The 27,605-nt window shown below is 43.7% G+C and overlaps 1 protein-coding gene across 1 annotated transcript in view; it reads right to left on the bottom strand.

The window, feature by feature from the left end:
* LOC127422392 (glucagon receptor-like) overlaps positions 1 to 27,605 on the bottom strand; it is a 52,184-nt gene that overhangs the window by 21,326 nt on the left and 3,253 nt on the right. The window contains exons 2-4 of the mRNA XM_051665882.1: positions 4,433 to 4,598; positions 4,073 to 4,169; positions 3,608 to 3,715 (exon numbers count right to left, since the gene is read on the bottom strand). Of these exons, the coding sequence (XP_051521842.1) occupies positions 3,608 to 3,715; positions 4,073 to 4,169; positions 4,433 to 4,489 (262 nt within the window). The 5' untranslated portion in view covers positions 4,490 to 4,598. The remainder of the gene's footprint in view (positions 1 to 3,607; positions 3,716 to 4,072; positions 4,170 to 4,432; positions 4,599 to 27,605) is intronic.

The raw sequence follows: 27,605 nt of genomic DNA, 5'->3' as shown, positions 1-27,605 counted from the left end.
GTGGAAGATGACGTTTGCATTTAAATAACATTTCAGAATGCCGCTTTTTGCAAAAACCCTGGAATAAGCTTTTTTTTAAAGGAATAGTTCACCCTAAATTCATTATTCTCTCATCATTTACTCACCCTTATGTCGTCTCAAACTGGGATAACGTCCTGGTTACTTGCGTAACCTCCGTTCCTTGATGGAGGGAATGAGACGTTGTGTCGATGTAGTGACACTAGTAGTCACTCTTGGGAGCCCGAGGTACCTCTGGTCTTTGATAAAAGGCCAATGAAAATTGGCGAGTGGTATTTGCATACCACTCCCCCGGACATACGGGTATAAAAGGAGCTGGTATGCAACCACTCATTCAGGTTTTATGCTGAGGAGCCGAGACAAGATCCCGGCCATTTCAGCGGGTAGTTCAGCGTTGTGGCAGATAGACGTTCCCTATCTGTCACTCACTCGATGTTGTGTCGATATAGTGACACTAGGGGTCCCTATACAAAATGCCACAACTGGCTGAACTGTGTTACGTGAACTGGCGGTGTGTGACGGGCAGTCCACTGTGTGCCTCGCAGCCAGCGCACCAGGCCGACACGTAACCTCCCCCAAAACTGTTATGAGTGTCGTACGGCCCTTTGTGACAAGTCGACTACCCAAAAGATAGAGATGGGCTAGCCCAGTCGTGGCCTCTTATCCCCTTTTTTTCCATTCCCCCAAAAAAAGGGGGATTAACCGACTGGGACGACCAGGTCTAGTCGGGGGGTGGTGTTTCGTTCCTGCGTGTCACGGCCCGGGGGGGTATTTAAGTGGAAATATGTCACATGGTTTTGCCGAGCTATGTCGGAAGTATGTCATGTGGAGAAGTCCCATGGTAGGTCCTACCCTATGGGGGAAGAGTTACTACAAGCATGGAGACTGGGGCAGAGGGGCCTCTGCCCAAGGAAGACGTAGTTTGCCAACAGGGAAAAGAATTAGCGGAAGATATACATCGCATGGGATTACCTACGGGGAACCGCCACATGCGGAGCACCTACCCCAGTACAGTAGTTAGCATGTGTACTGGGCCGGCAGCGAGTCTCTCCGAAAACTCAACTAGGGAACATAGTTTGTGAAGATAAAGTAAAGATGTAAAGATACGAGGAGACAGGGACAGACCGAAAGGGAGGACCTTGTACTGGTATGCTCATCCTTCGAAGGCATACAGAAGAAAGGGTCTGTGTTGAGGAAGGATCGATACGTGAAAGTATGAGTCCTTCAGGTCGATGGCTGTGAACCAATCCTGATGTCGTACTGATGCCAGGATGCGCTTCTGCTTGAACATCTTGAACGGAAGCCTGTGTAAGACTTTGTTCAAGGCACGCAGATCCAGAATTGGGCGCAACCAACATCTTGGGCATGATAAAATAAGGGTTGTAAAAGCCCTTGTGCGACTCAGCGACTCAGAAGGGGACGGGCTCTATCGCTCCCTTCGCCAGAAGGGTGGCGGCCTCCGCCCGTAGGACCGAGGCACCCTCGCCTCACACTGTGGTGGAGAGGACACCACTGAATCTGGGCGGCCGTTTGGCGAACTGGATCACGTAGCCGAGACGGATCATCCTGATGAGCCATCGCAACGGGCTGGAAAGCGCTAACCAGGCTCCCAGCCTCTGCGCTAACGGCACCAGGGGGACGATTGGTTTTATCATGCCCAGGGTGGGTGGTTCACGGCAAGGCAGAGCAAATTCCCCACCGGGGAGATCGTCCGGGGGAGTCGTGCTGCCCCGCGAGCCGAGTTGCGCCACAGCAGGATGTGTTTGATGGCCTCCATCTGCTTCTTCACCGTCGAGAACTGATGGGCGAAGTCCTCAACAGTGTCGCCAAAGAGCCCCCCTTGGGAGATGGGTGCATCGAGAAAGCGGACCTTCTCTGCGTCATTCATCTCTGCAAGGTTGAGCCACAGGTGTCGCTCTTGGACCACCAAGGTGGACATTGTCCGGCCCAGGTCGGTCGCGGTGCACAGTTCCTGCATGAGCCCTGGGTCAGTCCTACCCTCGTGCAGATCTTTAAGCACCTGGGGCGCTGTTTGCAATGGGCACGCAGCCACCGGCTTATGGATGTGGTAACACTTATGGTGTTGCCACATCAACTGCCTCGAGTTGCTGGCAATTCTGCTCGCCCTGCGGAGGTTCCGGCCATTGATCCAGGGCAAGCACATGTTAGTTTGGACAGACAACATGGCAACGGTAGCATGTGTCAACCGTCAAGGCAGTCTGCGCTTCCGTTGTATGTCACAACTCGCCCACCGTCTCCTCCTCTGGAGTCAGCAGCACCTCAAGTCACTGCGAGCCACTCACATCCTGGGCGACCTCGACACTGCAGCGGACGCGCTGTCACGGCAGGTTACCCTCAGGGGAGAGTGGAGATTCCACCCTCAGGTGGTCCAGCTGATCTGGAGTTGATTCAGACAGGCACAGGTAGACCTGTTCGCCTCCCAATAATCCTCCCACTGCCCGCTCTGGTACACCCTGTCCGAGGCACCTCTCGATATAGACAAGCTGGCACACAGTTGGCCCCCTGGACTGTGCAAATATGCATTTCCCCCAGTGAGCCTACTTGCACAGACAAGGTCAGGGAGGACGAGGAGCAGGTCGTCCTGGTAGCACCCTACTGGCCCACCCAGACGTGGTTCTCGGACCTCACGCTCCTCGCGACAGCCCAACCCCCCCCCCCCCACGGCAAATTCCCCTGAGGAAGGACTTTTTTCTCAGGGACAGGGCACCATCTCGCACCCGCGACCAGACCTCTGGAATATCCATGTCTGGCCCCTGGACGGGACGTGGAAGACCTAAGCGGTCTACCACCTGCAGGTAGACACGATCACTCAGGCTAGGGCCCCCTCTACGAGGTGCCTGTATGCCTTTAAGTGGCATCTGTTCACTAAGTGGTGATATGTGAACTTCCCCATCTGTAAGTCCATGTGAGGTATTCTCCACGTTAACCTCCCTCCAGTAGGATGTGGTCTCCGTAGTGCTCTCCCTCCTGGAGAGGGAAGAGCACTTCCCCAGCGCTATTCTAACAAGTGCTCAATGGGAAATTGCTTAATACAAATATCAGGAAAGGCCACCGCCTGTAGCCTCCTCGGGTAAGTGCCTCCTCCCACCCTTAACGGGACCAGGGAGACGCCTTACATAACTCGCTGGATGGTCACGACTTGATTAAGCACTCGCTGCGAGGCACGCAGCAGTTTGCACGTGTCTGCTCCTCCGCACCTCATGACATGTTTCAGCGCCTGTGGCGTTTCGTATAGGAACCTGAGTGACAGACAGGGAACGTCTTGGTTACTGATGTAACCTCTGTTCCCTGATGGAGGGAACGAGACATTGTGTCGATGTAGTGATAGGGGTTCGCGTGCACCACTCATTCAGATTTGTGCTGAGGAGCCAAGAGAGAGTCCCGGCCATATCAGCAGTCGGTTCAGTGCTGAGGCAGGAGGGACACAACGTCTCGTTCCCTCCATCAGGGAACAGAGGTTACATCAGTAACCAAGACGATTTGCACTGGATAGCAACACACATTTTCTTCAGAAAATTCTAAATGATAATTAAATTATAATCATAATTAGAATTGATGGTAGTCATACCTTGATCATACCAAGGCAGATACCAGGGGCAGGGCACTTTGACAGTTGTGTTTGGCACTCCATCTGTCCAACAAGCGTACATATCAAACATGCGATTGCAAAACAGTCCTAATGGAAAGAATAGAGATAACGTGAATATGACATTGATGAAAACGATAAAGAAGACATCTAAAACTCTATAAACCTACATATAGTATAAGAAACTGTTCTTACTGTCTTATTGTTGAATTCCTCTTTAGAACTATGACTAACCTTATTCACACTACATATGCAAGCAGATTTATATCGTTAGAACCATAACAAACATTTAGAGAGGATAGTGAAACGTTCCTCTCTGTGTGTTTATCTCTCTTTGTATACATAGTAAATCTCAACCAGCTCTGTTTTCTGCTGTTGGTATAGAAACACATACAAACAAGCAGATGTGTACACACACAGTCATGAATGGATTGATCTGATGCCTACCTGAGGGGGTGGGATCTGTGCTCATCTTTACAAGGCACTCGTTCCGATACCTGTTCCATTCTTGCACTGTGTCCTTCACTGTCTTCCCACTCACACTCTGGAAAACACATATTAAACAATGAAGCTAAAACTTTCTCAGGGAATTTGCTTCAGACATTTGCCAGTGGAAATGTCGCCATGGCAAGCAAAAAACTGAAACCATCAGCCTTATCGTTGAGCCCTGTTTCAGTTAAAAGTTAATTAATAACTCCTATTGCGTATTGGCCTCTCCCTGGTGACTATACTAAGTAAACTGGTGAGTTAGATATGAGTTTACTATTTACTTTTGATGCTAAACGTAGTTGTTGATCCATACAGTACCTCAGGTCTGCACAAGACAGATAGAGTGAAGAGGAGGATGGTAGGGGTGCTCTTCATCACTGAGACAGGTAACAGGGCCAGGGGCCAGACATCTTAGTTCTGGGCCCTCTTCCAACCAGACCCTGAGTAGCCCATTCTTTCATACCGGTGCACCACCAGATGTGCCCTTCAGAACCAAAGCATAGCAGAGAAAACCATAAGGGCAATATCCCTCTGATGTCAAAGTGCATTAACTACATATTATCAAAATAATAATTGATTCTCAGGACATAAAAGTTTGTTACTTCTTTTTTTATGCAGTATCAATTTTTTACCCACTTCCTGTGTCTAAAATTGGCATATATTAATTTCCAGGAGGAACACGCTCGACTCGACTGCACGTCCTAGCACAGAAACGGATTGTATGGAGCAGTGCATGCTTATTCATTAGGTGCAACAAGTCACAAGCAAACTAAACACGAGATCGAATTTATTATACGGAGAATGGAGACTTCACCTGCATGCTGTGAGCCATGTGTGGGAGAGATACGGGCAAGCTTCCATATCTCTTCGCATTGGCCGAAAATGCTCACTTACTGTCATCTGGACTAGTCAGTGTCAAAGGGAAACCACACGAGAGAGATCCAAAGTGTGCGCAGCCAGAAAAAATAATAGTTTTGACATTTTAAACTCTAGCAAAAGACATCTTTGTTCTTTGAACATTTCCGGCTATTTGTCAAACTCATTCAAAACAACAGCGGGAGGCACTTCATTCAAAGTGACTTTAACACGATTGACCTTAATAACATTAATACAGTTGTAATAGAATATCATTATTAAAATGTGGACCATGTTGTTCGGTGGCTGGATGCTCCCTGGATGCCTGGAAATAATGGAAATTAAAGCGTTTAGATTTCTGAAAAAACAAAGACAACCACTGCAGTGAAGCGAGACGGCTGGATGGATACATGCAGTACAAACAACTGTAGCACACATCTAATTTCTGGTAGGTGAACAACATTTTTGCTAATTAATAGTAAGTTTGATAGGCAGAGTTTACCTGGCTAATTAAGTCAAAGTATTCCTTTACGGGCTCTAAAGTGACTATAGATCGCTCCCATTATAATGAATGAAGCTGTGCAAGTCATTTACATTACCTTGTGTGCAAGTCATGCGCTTGCAGCGTTAACAGCTTTATTGATTGTAACAGAAGCAATCCAATATTCCCGACCTTTCCGCTGAGAAAATAATAGTGAGCATCTAAACTACGATATCCTTTCATCACTTCTCTCACTGAGATGCACTCAGTATCAACAATACATATGGATAAGTCACTTCAGATAAACGTTTGATGTTCTTTGAGAAAATGTGTTGGCTCAGAATCTTATTTAAAGATCCAGTAGTGACACCTCATCGTTTATTTTCAGTTTTTGCAAATATCTAATTTGTTCTGTTTTAGCTAGACTCTAAAATTACAGGCTAGTCATATTATTTTGACAGTTCTGGGTTATAAAAATGCCGCTAACAGAAATGCTTCAGAGCCAGACATGCGCAGTAGTGTTCTAATTCCTTTATTATTGTTTATATCCTTGAAATGGTCTATATCTGTATGTATAGTGACTTCTAATGCATTGGCATTGTACTCAGTTACAGCAACTTAAAATGCAGTGAATCTAAAAAGAAACTAGGGGGAGGCAAACCAGGATTACAGAATAGAAAAACATATTTTTCTATGCTAGAAATTGGTAAACTGAGCTCTGAGCCGTTAATACAGACATAAACAGTTACTTCTCTCAACAGCTCAATCGATGGCAGTTCAAAGAGTAAGGTCATTTTACCTCTCTCCCAGATTACACCTGACTGAAGTCTCTTCAAGTCTGCTTAAAGGGAGCAACAATAAAGGGAGCAACAATTTCCTTTATCCACATGATGTCTAAATAAATAAGTGACCCAACAGACAAACAATGTCCTGCTAAATCATGTACAGCATGACCAGGTTGGTGTTCAATTATTTACAGTAATTTGTGGTGTTGTGCTAAGCAGGTTGGAAAATGTTGAGGGTACAAACACTTCACATGAAGTAGTGTAGTACCGGAAGGAAGTTCGAGAAGAGGACATTCATATAATCACTCTAATCACAACGGTTGGGGGTATAAAAACAGCCGCTTACCTCAACTTACTTTAACAACTCTTCCGGCATCCCGTCTCACCTATCAACTTCACCTTTTATTCTAGAAATGTCCAGAGGATAAACTTTGACTTTGATTCAACCCTGTTTTATATCAACATGCAAACTGGTCAAAATTTATTTAAATTTAATTTGATTCCGTTCACCAAAAATATATTTGTTTAGATTCGTTCATTGATTCGTTCATTGACAATTTCTGTAAGTTAAGCCTTTTGCGTCTGTAGATGGTGCCAAATGACCGTCTTTTAATTAATTGCATTGAACCAAATGCATTCATTCACGACCAGAACAAGTCTAATTATCCTTAATTAAAATGTGTCTACAATTCTACTATGAGACTCCAGCATGTGGTGTTTAAGCATCATAAGCGTTTCCCCCCAAATGACAACAAAAGCATATCTATCATACTGTGAACTGCTGAGCATGACTATTTATCAAAATGCAATACTAGCCTACAAAATAATTATGAGTTTCAATAATGTCCTTATGTCATTGTAATGTGTGGTCATCACTCACTTTTATTCATAATTAATCCGTCCCCTTTTCTTGTTGAACGAGATTGACGAACTGAACAAACGACATGCAGCTCCTTTCGTATGCTAACGAGTTTACCAATATCAATATTATCAGTTCGTTCATGGACGATATTGTGTCAGCTAGTTCAGACTCAAATTACCAATTGGTTCAGTGAAGGGTGTTTTCGTTCAGCGGGTGAAACCTATAATATGCTGCCTCACAGCCTGCACTCAAATTCTATTGGCTCACGCTAAAGTCAGTCTTTACAAGCATGAAAAGCAGTAGAGCTCATTGACTTCAAAAAGGAGAGACATCAGTGAACGAGAGTCAATGTATGGAGGTGAATGAGAATGAGTCGTTGACGAACAAACATTACTATAGCAGATGACATCGGTCTTGATTAATGCAGTGGTTGAGTTGCTATGTTTTAAACCATGATGGTCTGGGGCACATTTAAAAAAAAAAAAAAGAAAAAAAAGAAAAAAGAAAAGAAAAGAAAAAAAAAGAGTAATTTCTAGGTGGGGTGTATGCCAGTACTCCAAGATAGATTTACTCAACAATTTACTCCTGGAGGCCAAGAACAAATCATCAGCACAATTCTGCAGTGTTTATATTTTCTGACCTTTAAATAATTTTTCGATTAATTCTTAGAATTATATTTAACCCAGAATATCCACTTGTTCCACAACCAAAAATATATTTACTCAAAAATGAAAGCCTGCACACTGTGAACACAGTCAAATGACTAAATCATACCAGTATTCTTTGCCAGCTCCTATGGCACATCAACTAACATTTCTCAAGCAACCATTTAAGGACAAGAGGCTGGGGGTAGAAAACATTCCTCTGTCAAGCTGGCAAGTCTGTTTTATTCAAAAGCATGTTTGCTTAAATCCGACAATCAGTAGCTGTCACAGAGCCACACACTTCTACAATCTGTTAGGCTGTAAATCAGTCAAAACTTCCATCAGGCAAGTCAACCATGATTAAATATGGCCCCACTGATTAAAACTACACTTGGATTAACATTCAATATGTCAGTGTAATATGAAAAAACAGTAGGCATGTCATGAAATATCGATATATTGATTATTGATTGGCACACTTTTTTATCTATTTATTTTTGAGTCATTGATATATTAAAATTAACCGACATTTAAATTAGAAGCCTAATTTGCATGCTTTCCAACTCATTCAGTTGGCCTCTGTTTAACAGTATGGCGTAATTGCATTGGGAGACCAAAAGAGGGTGATATAACATTTACTAAAGCTGGTCGTGGTCTGGAAAGGCACAGGTATCACACACACAGGCTAAGTTCAGAATTGAATATTACCCATACTACACGTACTACTTCTGCCATGTAGAGTAGTATGGCAGTATGCAATTCCGAACTCAGTGACACACACATCAGGATGAGCTGATGCAGCACAGCAGATGGCAGTCCGAAGTGACAAAGGTTTTTTTACTTCTTTAAGAATGAACAAAGTGACATTGATGAGTTTGCAGGTTAGTGTTTGAAACTGTTGTAACTGCGCAAACTGAACGATTAGAAATGGCAATGTTTAATATGCAGTTTCTCTGTATGTAGCCTTGCACAAAACGACATACTTGAAACTGATAACACATTGTGTAGGCTATATGAAAGATTCAAATACCATATTTTCCGGAAATAAAGTCACACCTGAATATAAGTCGTTCCTGGTCAAAATCGCATTGTTCAGAGAAAAAAAATACAGATTAGTCACATCTCTGTATAAGTCGCACTGACAGAGGTTAAATGTGGCAGGCACTAGGACACGGGAGCAGTTGCCCGAGTCCCAACTTCCCTTTATCCACTCAAAAGTCAGACACGCTCCATTATGAAGATTAAATTACCTCAATAAATACAGTTCCCCTCCGCACAGCTATAGACTTAGCGCTGCATGCAACGAAAGTCACTGCACAGGCCATCGGCAAGTTCAGGGGCAACCTGGCAGTTCTGGATCGACATGTATGGCTGACCCTTACAGAAATGAGTGTTAAGGAAAAAGCCACTCACTGAGCTTATTCACAGAGCGGCCTCTTTGACGGAAGCAGCCATATCAGAAGATGGGCACAGCCTTTTGAAGTGGAAAGCAGAGCCCGTGGTTCCCTCCGGGTCTGCTCCATTGAAGGCTCAATTGGAGACATGAAACACTGTTCCCCATCTCCCCACTGCTGTTTGTCGGGAAAGGAATATTGTTGTTTACAATACTGTTAAAATGTTGTTTCTCTGTCTTGCACTCAAATAAATGCAATAAAAATGCAATAAATGCAAACATAATACAGCACTCATTACAAATGAGATGCTCACACATTCTCAATAAAGAGCCCTTTTCCTCTTCAAAGCCCACACATTATGCGCAACCACTTCCCTATGGTGAGCGATGCATTATATCGTACGGTAAGCAAACCAAATTGCCCTCTGTCCCGTTACGTAGACGTGTGGCGAGCCTAGTGGGTATTTCAGAATGGGTTAAAAACGATCGAACATGGTTATATGATCCAATTTGCATGCTGTCCACCCTGTTTAACAGCATTCCGTCTTCCACAGATTCGTCCTAAGATACACCATTATTATGAGCTGAAATACACAATCTCATCGTGAAAAGCATGATAGAGGTTGTGCCAAATTGTCAAGCCCTAAAAGGGTTTTATAGCCGTTATTTTCTTGTCCCAAACAAAGATGGCAGGCTTCGACCGATCCTGGACATTTGAATCGCGCACTCACAAAGCGCCCATTCAAAATGATTACTCAGAAACGGATCTTATCGCATGTATGCCTACATGATTGGTTTGCGTCGATAGATATGAAGGATGCGTACTTTCATATCAAAATTGTACAACATCACAGGATGTTTTTGAGATTCGCGTTAAAGGGAACAGCGTATCAATTCAAAGTCCTGCCCTTCAGACTGTCTCTGGCTCCTTGCACATTCACAAAGTGCATCGATGCGGTTCTCGCCCCTCTGAAACTGAGCGGCAGGTGCATCTTGAACTACCTCGACGATTGGCTATTACTGGCACAATCAGAGGTTGTTATGCCAGTACAGAGACTTACTGCTTCAATATCTAAACAGCTTGGGCCTCAATGTGAACTGGGTGAAGAGCACGCTCTCCCCCAGTCAACAAATCTCCTTTTTGGGAGTCCGCCTCGACTCCACGAGTGGGCACGTGCACATCACGAGCTAGCGCGTTCAGGCCATTTTACAGTGTCTGTCTCAGTTCAAACTGGGGAGAACACTTCCACTGAAGCTGTTTCACAAAGCATTGGGGTTTATGGCGGCAGCATCCGCTGTCATTCCATTAGGTCTCTTACACATGAGACCTCTTCAGACTGGCTCAAGCATCATGTGCCAAAACATGCTTGGTGCCATGGGTGCATGCGCATCACTATATCCCACCGCTGTATGGCTGATTTAGCATCTTGGATGTGTCATGCTGGGGCAGATTGTCAAGTGGAAAGTGGTGACTACGGATGCTTCCAACACAGGTTGGGGGGCGGTGTGCGGTGGACACCAGACTTTCGACACCTGGACAGGTGCAAAGAAAGCATGGCACATCAACCGCCTAGAGCTGTATTCTGTATTATAGATCAGCTGTATTCCTAGCCTTAAAGGCTTTTCAGTCAGAAATAGCAAACTATTGTGTCCTGGTTCACTCAGACAACATGACATTTGTGGCATTTATAAACCGCCAAGGCGGAATTCATTCACCGCCACTGTTGAGACTGACGCATCACCTCGTCCTGTGGAGTGAGAGTCATCTCCTCTCCCTGAGAGCAACATATGTCCCAGGCTGCCTGAATTATAACGCGGACCTATTGTCACGCCAAGGGGTGATACCGGGCAAATGGAGACTTCATCCTCAAACTGTACTGAGGATTTGTGAAATATTCGGCAAAGCAGAAATTGATCTATTTGTCTCAGTGGGGAATACCCACTGTCTCCTCTGATACTCAAAGTCCCAAGCCCCGATGGGAGTGGATGCAATGAACTACAAATGGCCAGTGAAAAGCAAATATGCGTTTCCCCCGGTGTGCCTGATTCACTCTGTCATATGCAAAGTCCGAAATGACAAAGAAACGATTCTATTGGTTGCGCCGAAATGGCCCAACCAGCTATGGTTTCCAGAAAAGATAGAGATGCTGTACAGCTCATTATGGGAAATACCACTGAGGAAGGATCTACTCTCTCAGGTGCAAGGCACAATCTGGCATCCCCAGCCCAAGCTGTGGAACCTGCATTTGTGGCTCCTGAACAGAGCGTGCTAAATGCGGCAGAACTGACGCATTCAGTCATGAACACCATTTTACAGGTCAGAGCACCATCCATGAGACACTTCTACACACTAAAATGGAATGTGTTCACTGATTGGTGTCTCTGACATGGCAAAGACCTAGTAAACTCCATACATGAAATTCTCATATTTCTTCAAGAGCGATTAGACACAGGATTCACTCTGTCAACGCTCAAAGTGTATGTGGTGACTATATGCGTATCACGCACATGAAGCCGGCACCATTATAGGCAAGCATGTTCCTTAAAGTTCCTTAAAGGAGCAAGACGATTAAACCCACCTCGGCCAGCTACAGTCCCGAATTGGGATTTAACTTTAGTCCTAAAAGCTCTCGCAGGGCCCCCCTTTGAGCCTTTGGGCTCTGTTGATTTGCACATGCTCTCCGTTAAGTCCACACTACTGCTGGCTCTGGCCTCAGTAAAACTGATCGGTGACCTGCATGCATTATCAATCGACAATCCATGTCTGGAGTTTGGCCCTGGTCTTTCAAAAGCCACTGTCAAACCCAGAAAAGGCTATGTGCCTAAGGTCCTAACCACACCCTTCAGAGCGCAGGTGGTTCACCTTCAGGCCTTCTTCCCTCCTCCATTTAATTCAGATGAGGAAAAATCATTGCATTTGTTATGCCCTGTGCGGGCACTACATGCATATGTTGAGCGTACATGCCAGTTCAGACTGTCTGATCAGCTCTTTGTATACTATGGAGGATGCATGAAAGGAATGTCCATCTCCAAGCAAAGACTTTCTCACTAGATTGTCGATGCTGTTGCCCTGGCTTATAAGTTGCAGGGTAATACTTGCCCGGTTGGTTGGCAATATTGCCCAGCATATTTTTCTAAAACAATAAATAAACATTCTAACTGAATAAGATGACAAAAAAATCCCCAGATGTTGGTTGTTATTTGTAACTGTCACACTTGTCAAAAAGCAGGACATCAAGTGAAATTAAAAAATATGAAATTCAAGGCCGCTAATGTCTTCTCACACAGGGAACAAGAGGAGATGCCCTGTGGGCATCATTTAAAAATGTTTCACCAGCAGTGAATCCTGAACATTAGATATACAGTATTTCCACTGTTGGCTTGGACCGAAATAACAAATAATTTTTTTCATGTGTTGAGTACAAGGATCAAGTTTAATAAGGGACCAAGAATTTAAAGGATATATATATATATATATATATATATATATATATATATATATATATATATATATATATATATATATATATTCATTCTTTATTATAATTGTTTTTATTTTTAATTTTTTTCACATTTTGAATAATAGTAAAGTCATCAAAATAAACATAATTTTATTATAATAATTTGGAATAACATAAATGGAATAACTTTTTATTATAATAATTTTGGAATAACATAAATGGAACTGGGAATTATGTTGTGACTAAACAAAATGCAAAATAAATCAATTATATTTTAGCATCTTCAAAGTAGTCACCCTTTGCCTAGAATTTGCAGACATGTACTCTTGACATTTTCTCAACCAACTTCTTGAGGTATCACCCTGGGATGTTTTTTAAACAGTATTGAAGGAGTTCCCATCTATGTTGGGCACTTATTGGCTGCTTTTCTTTATTATTTAGTCCAAGTCATCAATTTCAAAAACTTTTTTTTTTTTAATTAAATTTTAGTTTTATAATGAAATAAATTAATATAGTGGCACAATTATATTTTTGTCTACAAAACTAATTTCAAACATTTAAGCATACGCCTTCAGATCAAAAGATTATTAATATCATGAGAAACATTTCAGTTAAGTGTTTCAAAACTTTTGACCGGTAGTTTATATATAAACTACCGGTCAAATATTACCGGTCTACCGGTCATATATATATATATACACACATTATTTAAATGCTGTGTGAGAAATCACACATTCACATCTCTAAATTTGGTCAGTTTAAACTCAAAACTTGTGTGGAACACAAAAGAAGTTATTATCAAAATGTCAAATCTCCCTTTTTCATACAATAAAACTGAATGTTGATCATTGGCATCAACCTACATTTTTATTAAAATAAAAATTTTGTGTTAGTTCAGGATGTGAACCCTTGTGTCTCAACCATGTTCACACGGGAAGTCGGCATGTTGTTTCCGAGAGTTACAGTACCCTAGGTTCGGAACCGTTATGCCGACTCACTGAGAAGTGCTATCTCCTATCATGCATTTTTGCATCGACTCCAGTTTATCATAACTTGTGGCGCAATCAGAAGCATGTTGTGCCAGCAGCGTGGGAGATGCGGGTTCGGAAACCAGGAAGTAATTGTGTTTGCATAATCACTGACAAGCACGATTCAGAGGTTGCATTTTTCCCCTCTAACATTAGATTTGGGTTTTGTCCTGTACAGCTGAGAACAACTCACTTCACAACTCGTTTTTGGTGCCCCTCCATGAACATTTCACATGGAAAATGGAGCTCACACGTTCCCATCCGCACAACAACACTTACCGCTTTGGCCACTGGGGGCAGTGTTTCGAATTTTGACAAGAACAGACCGATCTTAACTAAAAAAAAAAAGTCAACCAACTGTTTCTGATTTCACTGTGAGATCAGTCAGGTGTCTCCTAGCATGCTAACCAAAAACTATACTAACTCTAGACTAACACATCTTACGCTTGAGTAATGCACTAAAATTAGTTAAAAAGGGTTTTCTTTTATTTGGTCATGTCTTATCTTACTGGGTTTTTCCTGCATAGAGAATTATGAGGCGGCTGCCTCCGACTGTCGACGAAACTCAGGCAGGCAGTCACGTGCACAGATAGACCCCAAGTGGTGCTCAAGCACCTGCCCTCTTTCACTAGATAAGTGCCCTTTTTGCAAGTCATTTCTTATTTTCTAATTTGTATTTTAGTTTTTATTTAAATCTGGCCCTTGGCCTCAATTCTTAATGAAACGTGTGCCTGACATCTGCATTTAAGTTGTAATTCTGCGAGACCACACAAGCCCCTGCCCCTCCCCCTCTTTGACATTCTTTGTCACAGCCTCCACACAACATCGAAGTCTACCCGATCAGCCTTAATTTGTGACAGCCAGGTCAGGATAATATTTGCCCTAAACTTCGACATTGTTTGCCACTGCTGTGAAAGTAAACCACTATAAAAAAATCTCCATCGAGCCAGCAGAACTTAGGCAATAGCCCTCCATTAAGCTTAACAACAAGAAAGCTAATCAGGTGTTGGCTCACAATAGCATTGTGCAGGGTCGAAAATGATCCCAAAATTCAATATTTTAATTGCTCCTGTCTGAGTTGTTTTTTTTATATTGATAACATAACAGAGTCAATCCTCTGTGGTCACCGGAGGCGTCGGCACGATCACCTGACTTTTTCCCTGATAACAGCAGAAAGAAATACTCCGTCATTTTTGGTCATACAGATAAGAGTAAGACATCATTCGAAACTATAAAGGGTTTACTTTTATTTGTGTACACTCACAATAACAGCAAAATGTTGTGGTTTTGTAAAATAAAGAAATCATACAGGATGCGCTTTCTGCCACCTCGGTCTCCGTGAACTTCTGTCTGGAGCGCGTCAAGAAAATGAAATGAAACTCAGCGTAATCTTGCCTCGCAGACATGAGAAATATGTCTATAGAAAGCTCGAATTGTCTATTTTTAAATGAACCAATTTAAATCGAAAACAAATATTCTCTGATTGTGTAATCCGTATGAAACCAATGAGAGGTACAGTCTTTTCTGTTTGAGCTCATTATCGTTTTTGGAAGAAGAAGAGTGTGATCCGATACGGCCTTTCTAACACAAAAAGTGTCCCACAAAAGTTAATTTTGTGAGCAAAAACTGGAGTCTACAAAATCTATTATGTGTTTCATGGCCTTATTTCAGTGATTTAAAAATTACTAACCACGCATAATCTTGATATTCTCAAAAATGCAAACATGTACATCTCATGTTTGGAGGCTCTTATGTTACAACACTGCTGAGAAAGTGATGCAGTTTATTTATTCATTTTGTTAATTATTCATGCTTGACATGATGACTACAATCATGTCAACTGTATCTGGGCAAAATTTTGTATTGTTATCTCAAACCAAGTTATGGCATTGGAACCAAGGTAGCCTTTTTTTAAATCAAAAGTCCAAAAAAACTCTCCAAACAAGTGACCTGAGGGTTGTACTGAACCTAAGACTACTTACATTTGTAAATGCCACAATAAACCAGAAACATAATTACATAGAATAAGTAACAGGTAATAAGATCCAGCACTGTTTCAGTTGTGCACATGGTAAATCAACACCTGACAATCTAAGCGATCAGTCCAATCCAAGCTGTAAAACAGTGGCCGATTGGTCTTTACTAGGGATGTAACGGTTTCAAGGTTTAACAATATACCTCGGTTTTAAAACAGACGGTTATCATACTGTTGAAATCTTCTCATTGACGGTATTGCATGAAGATAAAGACAGATTTTTTCAGAACTTTTCTAAAATCCAAATCAGTTTAATTACGACAGAATCTGCGACATTTACACAGCATCATATAAACTTGGCTAGATAAAATAAATCTTTAAATTGCACCTTCCTCATGTTGCATTTGACTGTCATTAAATTTTAAAGGTGACATGCAGGTGTCGCGAGCGCTAGGCATCATGAGCACATCAGAAGTCCAGCACGTGTGGAGAGCAGCAGTGCAGCACGAGCGCAACATACAGACATATCCGAGACTGAACCTTTATTTCCGCCGCCACAGTTGAAGTCCGCTGTCTGGGATTACAAGGCTATGTAAAAGACCCATGAGGCACCATCAATGTTGATGGTGACCCAGTCTGTAAAGTTTGCCGCAAAAAGTATTGGCTCAGGTGGGAAACACTTCAAACCTTAAGCACCATCTCCGTGAGCACCATCCCACGGAATTTGCGGAGACGAATGTAAGTGGAAATACAGTACACAGGATAATAAATTATAGCCCGTTTCATAAAAACACCAGATTCAATGTCGTTTTACATGATTTGTAATGACTACTTAGGCTAAATTAATTATTTTTATTCATGTTTAACGGTTTGTGATTTTTTTTTTTTTTTTCGTTTTTTACCTTGTCGGATTAAGAGAGTGTTATGATGTTCAAGATCAAAAGTTAAAGGATTAAAGTTGAAGAAATCCAAAATAAAGTTCAAGAACTGGTTATAACTGAAATATTTATCTGTGTGTTGATCAGAAATAGCCTATTTCATAACCAAATATTGAACTGCTTTTAATATTATCAATGCACCTAAATACCACGAAACCGTAATACCGTGGTAATTGTTGTGATGGTTATCATACCGTGAAAATGTCATACCGTTACACCCCTAGTCTTTACACATCGTCCCTTCCCACCATACCCACCCACATACCTGAGATCAGAGATGATCTTATTATCTGTTTAAGAGGTTTATCAAGTTTGCTGTTTGTTAACTATTATATACAGTATTGTTGTATTTAATTCATTTAATGTTGAACAGGTTAGCTTTTTTAATTAAATATGCTAAGTTGATAATTGTCATTTTCTTCAATCATCTAATTATTAGAACACCTAAAATATGTTGCTTGTAAGTGTTTGCTTCAGCCAGTGGAAGGTACAAGTGTATGTGTGCACATGATCAGGATGGTACCACCTCTGCCTCATTTTGAGCCAGGAAAAACCCTGTCTTAGGTTAACAGATTTTGTCTGAAAACTTCTAATTTAGTCCAAATGTAACTATAATTTCTTAGTAAACATTCTTTAAAAAATGTCTTTGCTAAATTTTGTCAGCTTACAATTCGTCTGCTGAGAGCACATTTCAGAGAGCACATCTGAGCAGTGTTAGCACATTTCAGTGCTATATGAGGAAAGAAAAATTTCTCATGCCTTTATTTTACACCCAGAAAATCATCCCAAATAGAATCTTGCAATAGCATCTCATAACAGCCCTGCATAGTTGCAGCACTGTGAGTGAAACCGAAAGAAGAGAGAATGTATTCATTGCTTTTTTCTGAGGCAGCAATGAAACCTCACTCTAACACCCTACGTTTCAGGCTGTCTTGCACTAGAAGGATTTTTTGCGAAAAAAGTTTTAGCGCATCAAATAAAACTAATGGAAATGCAAATTATTGCTAAAATTTCAAGCTAAAAGTGTTACATAATATTTTTTTTGTTTAACTCTAGCGCATAAACTCTATGTCAATACTTCAAATGTCGCGAAAAACTGGTTTGGAAACACTTTTGGTCGAGAAAATTGGCATTAATGCAAAAATGTAGTCACATGACAGAATTTACCCCAAACGTTAGCCTGTGTTAATCATGACAACGGTATGCATCCTTGAATGCCAATTTATTGTACGGGATTATGGACTGATCTTAACGGCATATAGATCTGATGCTGCAAATATGATACTTCCAGGAGTGCCAACACAAATATCTCGTATCATGCACATCGACAAGTGCTCAGAGTACAAATTAATGGCCACTGTTTGCAATTAATTTAATCATCGCGGTAGCCATCTGTTTATTTATTAGAGATGCTTTTACACACCATTCAAAATAATAGACGGCAGTCATGGAATTAGCCCACAATACAAAAAAACATATCATTTCTATGCACAAAGATGTATAAAAATAAATACACAATACTAGGAGAAAAACATCAGTGTGCTTTTTTGAACACTAACATAGCCCAACTCTATAAAATTATTGTTTAGTTTACTTTTGAAAGAATGCCGGCAAACTTCCCTGTATGAAATTATATAAATTAGGCTACCAAACAAAAAAAGCATTAAATAAAAATAAATAAATTACCAAACGAAATTTATATATTTATATATGCCTTTTCTTTACACAAACTTAAATTAGCCTTACCCTGTTATGTAGACAAAAAAAGTCAGCTGAATTACATTATCAGAATGTTCTGCATTTATTTCAAGACTATAAACTATCAGAACTACTTGTCCAATGCTGAGTTCACTTTCAGAAAACGAGCTTTTGAACACTTTAAAACGTTTAAATATTTTCAACCTAACCTTCTTTACCTCGGATCGCATTTGCTGAGCTTCTTCTGAAAATGTAAATTGCATTAGGACACTAAAATTAATTTGTGATGAGAATGAAGTTTGGTTGGTCATTAAAAGTTGCTGGACAAATATGCGGGACATAATGCAGTTGTGACGCTTTAGATTAGATGATTGTTCAAAATAGCCTATTGAATATCAAGAATGTATCATATGTAAACCCTGATATTACACCGCATAATTTGTTTCTTTAATAGCCATGCACACAGCATATACACATGGATGGATGGTCCTTATACTAAGACTGAAAGTTTCCCCACTACTTGGTGCAGGTTGCCAGCTTGAACAGGGCCATGATGATTCACTTTCGGGTCGGAACCGGTGGCAACCTGTGATAGGCGCAACATCAGGACCAATATTACAGTCCTATCAGAAGGGCAACTGTTCTTCTGATTGCTTTTATTTGTGAAATTAAAATGACAGTAAGCTGGCTAATTTCAATGAATTGTCTCAATACCCTCCCCATTTTACCAAAACTTCGGAGGAAAAAAATTAGGGACATCTGGGAGGCGAATTAGCGATAAACACACATTTCTGTATGGAAATGGCTTCAGGGCAGATTTATTCTGTGCTAAACCAAAACTTACGCGGCAAAGTGTTTTTTAGGCATGATGTCATCATGCACACCATTTTTATCAACAAAAGGCCATTTGAATGGAAACAGGCAGAAGACGGCAAATTTCGCAAAACTTGTTTTACGCATTTTCACTTTGTTGATAACAAAAAGTGGATGGAAACTAGGCTACTGATAAGTGCAACACTAGATGAACCTTAAAAGTAGCTGCAACATTAGCGCAGAAAAGATTAGCTAAGGCTATATGCTTGCTTACATAACTCACTGCCTGCTCATAACCTGCCCTCTAATGTACTAGATCTAATGTAATTCAGGCTTTGATTGAGATAAATAAGTTTTAGATTGTTTTGTAGGAAACTTTGTCAATCTCACCAGCATCAAGTGCAAATGGTTATGAAATGACAAAAACATAACCAATCGAAATGCATATCCTCTCGAGTACGAATTATGATTAATCAATCAGCTGAAGTGTGTAATTTTTTCAGTGTTAAATTAGTTTCTCCTAGTCTGTCTTAATTTGCAGAGACAACTATAAAAAGCCATTTATTTGTAGGTTGATTTCCCTGAAAAGTGTAAACACAGTGGTGCTGGTCAAACAATGGTCACACTGGAAATCAACATGTTGCTACTGAAAGTTCATAACCCTGAAATCAACCCCATTATGCTGACTTACTGACAAGCACCATCCCCCATCAGACAATTTTTGCTCCAACTCAACACATTTCCCTTAAGCGCTGATAGTGTGTTGCGAAAACAACCATCTGAGACACGGGTTCTGGTCACGTGAGAACCAGGAGTTATCATGTTCAAATAAACAATGGTGAACACGAATCGGATGTTGCATTTTTGCTCAAAAATTACATCTTTACTCCACTGATGGTTAGATTTAGGATTGGGGTTTGGGGGTATTCATTAATTTTTTTTTTTCACTACAACCTCGCTTTTGGCACCACTCTGTGGACATTTCACCCAGAAACTGGAAATCACACATGCCCAAACATTTAAAAATACTTCCAGCTCCATCCACTGGGGGCAGTAATTCGATTTTTGTTAAGCTCAGACCGATTTCAACAGTAAAGCATGAGAACTACTGTTGCCGAATTAACAGTGTGATCAGTCTGGTTTGTTTTAACATCCAGACCAGCCAGATATGGCAACATTGGCAATACCAAAGGCATGACTTTTAGTGACATTAGTGGCAAAAAAATTACACACTTTTAATTTCATTATGTATTAATGATAGTAGTAAAAGATCCAACAGCTTTTGCAACAGAACCAGCTATTTGGAAGTAGTTAATTGACATACAGTATGTGACCCTTTAAAATGTGTACAGTATCATATTTCAGCCCTTTTCTACATATTAATAATGTGCACCTATACGCAACACTGTATTGGCCCTCAGATAAAGTTCACAGTGGTTTGCAGAGGGCATTTTTGCTGGTTTTGTTGCTCATCCAAAACAGATTAGACAACCTTTGATTTGACCCCTTGCTAGTTTGATTTAGATGCATATATAAATCCCCAAAGGTCTGCGATGTGTTTGATGTGTAATTGTTGGTCTCTGCTCAGAGAACTGGAATGTAGAATGGGCATATCTGGAGTATTAAACCTCTAAAACAGGGGAGACAGAGCAGACCTCTCCTTCTACTGCAGTAATGGCCTGCTCTCCCATCGTCCAAAGAAGCTTGTTTAGCATTCCTTTACTATATATTCAGTGTGATCTATGGCAATCCAAGCCTGGCCTTGTTATGATTAGTTTTCCCAAAACCAGCTGCAAAGCTTTTAAAACTACGATGGGTCAAAAAGAAACAGAGGATATTCTATTAGCTGTATCAGTTTATTTATGTCTATGAATTTGTTATACATCCTCAGTTATCTGTGTAATCCAGATACTGCCCATTTTCTACATTTATAATTATTCTTCATTTTTCTGGAACAGACATTAATTAAACCAATGGACTCGCTTGCACTACATCTTTTTTCACCTCAATTTATACCACATCTCAGCTAGTAAAAGCTCACAAAGGAATACAGAATACAGATAGAACCTTATAATACTGTAAAGCTAGATTGTGTTCGGTTCTATGAGGTTCCACATTAGTATATTGTCCAAAATGAAAGATTCCTCCATTTGATGTAATGTGATTAAATGGATAACACTTTACAATAAGGTTCCATTTGTTAACATTAGTTAACAACATTAATTAACATGAACTAACAATAAACAATACTTTTACTGCATTTATTAATTTTTGTTAACAGAAATTTTTATAGTAATAATAATTTATAGTAATACATTTTTAATCTAAAAAGTTAACATTAGTTCCCTATCTGTCACTCACTCTACGTTGTGTCGATGTAGTGACACTAGGGGTCACTCTTGGGAGCCCCAAACACCTCTGCTTTTTTTTAAAAAGGCCAATGGGAATTGGCGAGTGGAATTTGCAAGCCACTCCCCCGGACATACGGGTAAGAAAGCAATTCATAAGAAAGCAAGCCACCGGTCCTTCTACCTACGGGTTTGAGGCTGCGTCGGTTAGCACTGGGGGCGATTTGGGGACAGCAATTTCACCACCTCCGCGGGTACCCCACCATGGACCTCCCATTCCCCAGCACGCCCCAGTCAGGCTCTCGGATGAGACCGCCGGCTCGTCTCAGGGCGAGTTCGACCTCTCGTTCAGAGCTCGGGGAGACGATGAGCTATCGAGTGCAGCATCAGAGAGCGGGCTCGTCCAGTCTGGCACAGAGGCTTTGGCTGGGCTTCCTCCTTCGGGAATGGTCGCCCAGTCTCAGGCCGACGCAGAAATGATGGACATGCGACTCGACGATTGGTTCCTAGGCTCAGGGTGCTGCCCACAGCCATGCCCCACCCCGGTTCCATTCTTTTCGGAAGTGCATGAGGAGCTGACAAGATCGTGGGTGGCACCTTTTACTGCCCGGTCCTGGTCTTTCAGCTCCCCCGCACTCACAACCCTCGATGGTGGAACGGCCAGGGGGTATTCGGTGATCCCCCAGGTGGATAAGGTGCACTTGTGTCTGCAGAGTGCCGCCACCTGGCGTGGGCACCCGAAGCTCCCATCCAGGGCCTGTAGGTTTACATCGTCCCTGACGACTGTGGCCTGCAGTGCCGCTGGACAAGAAGACTCCGCCCTGCACGCCATGGCTTTCCTACAAGGACACCGTCGAGGACTTTGCCCAGCAGTTCTCAGTGGTAAAGAAGCAGACGAAGGCCTTACAACATATCCTGCCCCGGTGAGGCTTAAGACCCCGCACCCTGTCTGCTCATCGCCAAGGGCGTCCTCCTGCAGCAACAACACTGGCTCCGCCGCAGCCCGCCCCCATCTGCAGGAAGCAGACGCCACCCGTCTCGCGGCCGGCCGCTAAGAACCCGAGGAAGGCTTCGAAGTGCCCCCGAGATCCCATTTTGGCAGGTATGGCACTCCAGCAGCAGACCCCCCCACCCCTGTGCGTCCAGTTGTGGCACAAACACGCCCACACGAGATTGGTTCTGGTGGACTACGGGGACGAGATTCCTCCCCCCCCTCGGCCAATCTTAAGGTGGGCGGCAGAAGCCAGGTAAGTGCTTTGATGTCCCTGGACTCAGCACGGCCACGGGGCTTGAGTCCCCTCGACGTGGCACCTTGAGCTCCACCCCACCGCGAGGCCCCACCCGCCGGTACATCCGACATGATCATTCCCTTGGTCTCCCTCTCCCGGAGTTTGGGTGCGTGGCTCGCGCTTTCCAACCCGTCGCGATAGCTGACCCGGACCGTCCGACTCAGCTATACGATTCAATTCGCAAGGCGCCCGCCCAGGTTCAGCGGCGTCCGCTTCACCTCAGTGAAGGGTGAGAACACCGCTACCTTGCGTGCGGAGATCGCGACCCTACTGCGCAAGGGCGCAATAGAGCTGTCCCTCCAGCCGAGGTGAAGAAAGGTTTCTACAGCCCTTACTTCATCGTACCAAAGAAAGGCGGTGGGTTGCGAAAAATCCTGGACCTGCAAGTACCGAACCGGGCTATGCACAGACTCCCGTTCAAGATGCTGACGCAAAAACGCATTCTAGCGAGCGTCCGGCATCGAGATTGGTTCGCGGCGGAAACCTGAAGGACGCGTACTTCCACGTCTTGGTCTTACCTTGACACAGACCCTTCCTGCAGTCTGCCTTCGAAGGCCAGGAGTACTAGTACAAGGTCCTCCCCTTCGGCCTGTCCTTGTCCCCTCGCGTCTTCACAAAGGTCGCAGAGGCAGCCCTTGCCCCGCTAAGGGAAGTGGCCTTCCACATCCTCAACTATCTCGATGACTGGCTAATCCTAGCTCACTCTCGAGAGTTGCTGTGCACGCACAGGGACCTCGTGCTCCGGCACCTCAGCCGACTGGGGCTTCGGGTACACTAGGAAAAGAGCAAGCTCTCCCCGGTTCAGAGCATCTCTTTTCTCGGTCTGGAGTTGGACTCAGTCTCGATGACGGCATGCCTCACGAACGAGCACGCACAGTCGGTGCTGAACTGTCTGAAGGCGTTCAGATGGAGGACAGCGGTGCCACTGAAACTTTTTCAGAGGCTCCTGGGGCATATGGCATCCTCAGCTGCAGCCACACCACTCGGGTTGATGCATATGAGACTGCTTCAGCACTGGCTTCAGACTCGAGTCCCGAGATGGGCATGGTGCCACGGGACACATCACGTGGCCAACATGCCGATCTGTCGCCGCCTCTTCAGTCCTTGGATTGACCTTGCATTTCTAAAGGCAGGGGTTCCCCTAGAGCAGGTCTCCAGGCACGTCGTGCATCCAACAGGCACGTTCTGTTGGAGTCTTCACAACAGAAGCCTCCAAGAAGGGCTGGGGTGCCGTATGCAACGGGCACACAGCCACCGGCTCCTGGACTGGCCTGCGGCTCAAGTCGCTACGAGCCACTCACATCCCGGGCGACCTCAACACCGCAGCGGACGCGCTGTCACGTCAGGTTATCCTCAGGGGAGAGTGGAGACTCCACCCCTAGGTGGTCCAGCTGATTTGGAGTTGATTCAGTCGAGCACAGGTGGACCTGTTTGCTTCCCGGGAGTCTTCCCACTGCCCGCTTTGGTACGCCCTGACCAAGGCACCCCTTGGTATAGATGCGCTGGCACACAGCTGGCCCCCTTCCCCCAGTGAGCCTACTTGCACAGACCCTGCTGGCCCACCCAGACGTGGTTCTCAGATCTCACGCTCCTCGCAACAGCCCCCCTGGCGAATTCCCCTGAGGAAGGACCTTCTTTCTCAGGGATGGGGCACCATCTGGCACCCGCGACCAGACCTCTGGAATCTCCATGTCTGGCCCTTGGACAGGATGCGGAAGACCTAAGTGGCCTACCACCCGCTGTGGTAGACATGATCACTCAGGCTAGGGCTCCTTCTATGAGGCGCCTGTATGCCTTGAAGTGGCATCTGTTCGCTAAGTGGTGTTTTTCCCGACGTGAAGACCCCCAGAGATGCGCAGTCGGATTGGTGCTTTCCTTCCTGCAGGAGAGGAGGTGTTTGTAGCCACTATTTCGGCTCATCACGATGCAGTAGATGGTAAGTACTTGGGGAAGCATGACTTGATCATCAGGTTCCTGAGAGGCACTAAGAGGTTGAATCCCTCCAGACCGTGCCTCATCCCCTCGTGGGACCTCTCTGTAGTCCTTCAGGCTCTACGGGGAGCTCCCTTTGAGCCCTTGGAGTCAGCTGAGCTCAAGGCACTCTCTTTGAAGACTGCCCTCCTGACTGCGCTCACCTGCAGTGAATCGTGCCTGGAGTTCGGTCCGGGTTTCTCTCACGTGATCCTGAGACCCCGACCGGGCTATGTGCCCAAGGTTCCCACGACCCCTTTTAGGGATCAGGTGGTGAACCTGCAAATGATGCTCCAGGAGGAGGCAGATCCAGCCTTGGTGTTGCTGTGTCCAGTGCTAGCTTTACGCATCTATTTGGATCGCACACAGAGCTTTAGAAGCTCCGAGCAGCTCTTTGTCTGCTTTGGTGGACAGCGGAAAGGAAGCACTGTCTCCAAACAGAGGATTGCCCACTGGGTCATTGACGCCATCGCGATGGCATATCAGGCTCAGGAAGTGCCACCCCCTGTGGGTTTACGAGCCCACTCTACCAGGAGTGTGGTGGCCTCCTGGGCCCTGGCCAGTGGCGCCTCTTTGGCAGACATCTGCAGAGCAGCGGGCTGGGCAGCACCCAACACCTTTGTAAGGTTCCACAATCTCCGGGTTGAGCCGGTCTCGCCCCGTGTATTGGCAGGCATGAGTAGGTAAGTTCTGGGACAGTTGGCCAGGTGTACCGCTTGCACACAGCGCCTTTCCCCTCACTTGAGGTGAAGACGTGTGCTCTTGACTCCCAGTCGTGTTCACAGACTGTGATCCCTGGATGTGTTTCCTCATTAGCCCTCTGGCAGTTGAGTTTGTGGAGAAACTCGCTGCCAGCCCAGTATGTGTGCTAATGAGGCCCTGTACTGAGGTAAGTACTCCGCATGTGCTGGTTCCCCGAATGTGATATCTTCTGCAAAATCGTTTCCCTGTCGGTAAACTGTGTCTTCCTTGGGCAGAGGCCCCTCTGCCCCCGGTCGCCATGCTTTGTAGAAACTCCTCCCCCTTCGGGTAGGACCTACCATGGGACCTCTCCACATGACATACTTCCGACAAGGCTCGGTAAGACCATGTGACGTATTCCACTTAAAATACCCCCCCCCACCCCCCGACGTAGACATTTATGGCTCCCAGTCGGTTAACAAATTCCACTCTTTTTGGGAAGAAAAAGAGGAAAAGAGGCCATGGCTGGGCTAGCCTGTCCCTATTGTTGGGCAGTCGACTTGTTCCTGAAGGACCATTTGATGCTCATAAGAGCGTTGGGGGAGGTTACGTGACGGCCTGGTGTGCTGGCTACGAGGCACACAGCGGTCTGCCCGTCACGCACCGCCAGTTCACGTAACACAGTTCAGATAGTTGTGGCGTTTTGTATAGGGACCACTAGTGTCACTACATTGACACAACGTCGAGTGAGTGACAGATAGGGAACGTCATGGTTACTCTCGTAACCTCCATACCCTGATGGAAGGAATGAGACGTTGTGTCCCTCTTCCCACAACGCTGAACTACCCGCTGAAATGGCTGGGACCTGGTCTCAGCTCCTCAGCACAAAACCTGAATGAGCTCCTTTTATACCCGTGTGTTCAGGGGAGTGGCATGCAAATTCCACTCGCCAACTCCCATTGGCCTTTTTAAAAAAAAACAGAGGTGTTTGGGGCTCCCAAGAGTGACCCTAGTGTCACTACATCGACACAATGTCTCGTTCCCTCCATCAGGGAACAGAGGTTACGAGAGTAACCATGACGTTAATGCACTATGAACTAACATGAACTAACAATGAACAATAGTATTTTTATTAACTAACATGAACAAAGATTAATAAATGATGTAAAAAAACATTGTTAATTGTTTGTCCATGATACTTAATGCATTTACTAATAACTGTAAATTATTACCATGAAATGTTACAGGGGTTGACTGACTGGGAGTGAGAGATGCTTTGCCAAAGCAATGGCGCAAAACACAACATTACAGATCTTTTATGTTATTGGCCGCCACAATAACCACAATAATTATGGCCCACCACAGTCTAGATAATTAATGGTAACACTGAACTAAAAACAATACATTGTAAATACTGTACATTTTCCATTCAAATCTTCTTTTTGTTTTGGTGAATTTCATTACTTAAATATTTTCTTATTTTTAAAGAGAAAATCATGTTTCACATTCATTTATGGCAAGTTCCTCATTGCAAAAGGAATATATACTGGACACTCATTCACCCATTAACTGATAATTTACCGCACTGCATTATACTGTACATTCACTGTCCCAAAACACAATGAGTATATCACTGTGGTCAATATTACAGTACATCATCTGAAAATAGACAGTATCATAATACATTTAAGTAGTTTCCATTTCAGGTGAGTGCAAAGGCGAGCGAGAGCACAGCTGTGGGAACATTCTAGTTGTTGTGGTCAGGATCAGTCTGGCATAACCATAAGTAGTGAAATACACTTTTAAAATAGCCCCGTGCAATGATTCAGGGATAAATCAAGGACCGTCTGATCAAGGTCTACAGTGAAAGCACAAACATTCAGCATAAATATTTAAAGACAATCAAAAATAGTTTGTAGTGAAACCATTTGGCAATAGCTACATGAGTAGAACAGCATAATGAAGGACATTTTAAAAAGGGAGGGCAGGGGGGCATGGTCAATGAGGACAATGCTTCCTCCAGGTCTCATGACATACTATATTTCTGTCTTTCCAGAACTGACATGACAAACAGAGGATTCTACTAACCAAATCATGGATACAAACTGTTTCTCAGAATCCATACTTGTTTATTCTTAATTTGCATGCAAATTAAGTTACCAAGTAACTAGGGGTGAAAGAGTAACATGACAGTTACATTGTGGAGGAACACTGATCAAAACTACCGTTTGCTTGCTTTGTTTGGCCATGTTTTGAAGTATACAAAAAC

Source organism: Myxocyprinus asiaticus, chromosome 31 (assembly GCF_019703515.2).
Source record: "Myxocyprinus asiaticus isolate MX2 ecotype Aquarium Trade chromosome 31, UBuf_Myxa_2, whole genome shotgun sequence".
In the NCBI taxonomy this organism is placed as follows: domain Eukaryota; kingdom Metazoa; phylum Chordata; class Actinopteri; order Cypriniformes; family Catostomidae; genus Myxocyprinus; species Myxocyprinus asiaticus.
This window is presented reverse-complemented; position numbering and strand designations above follow the sequence as displayed.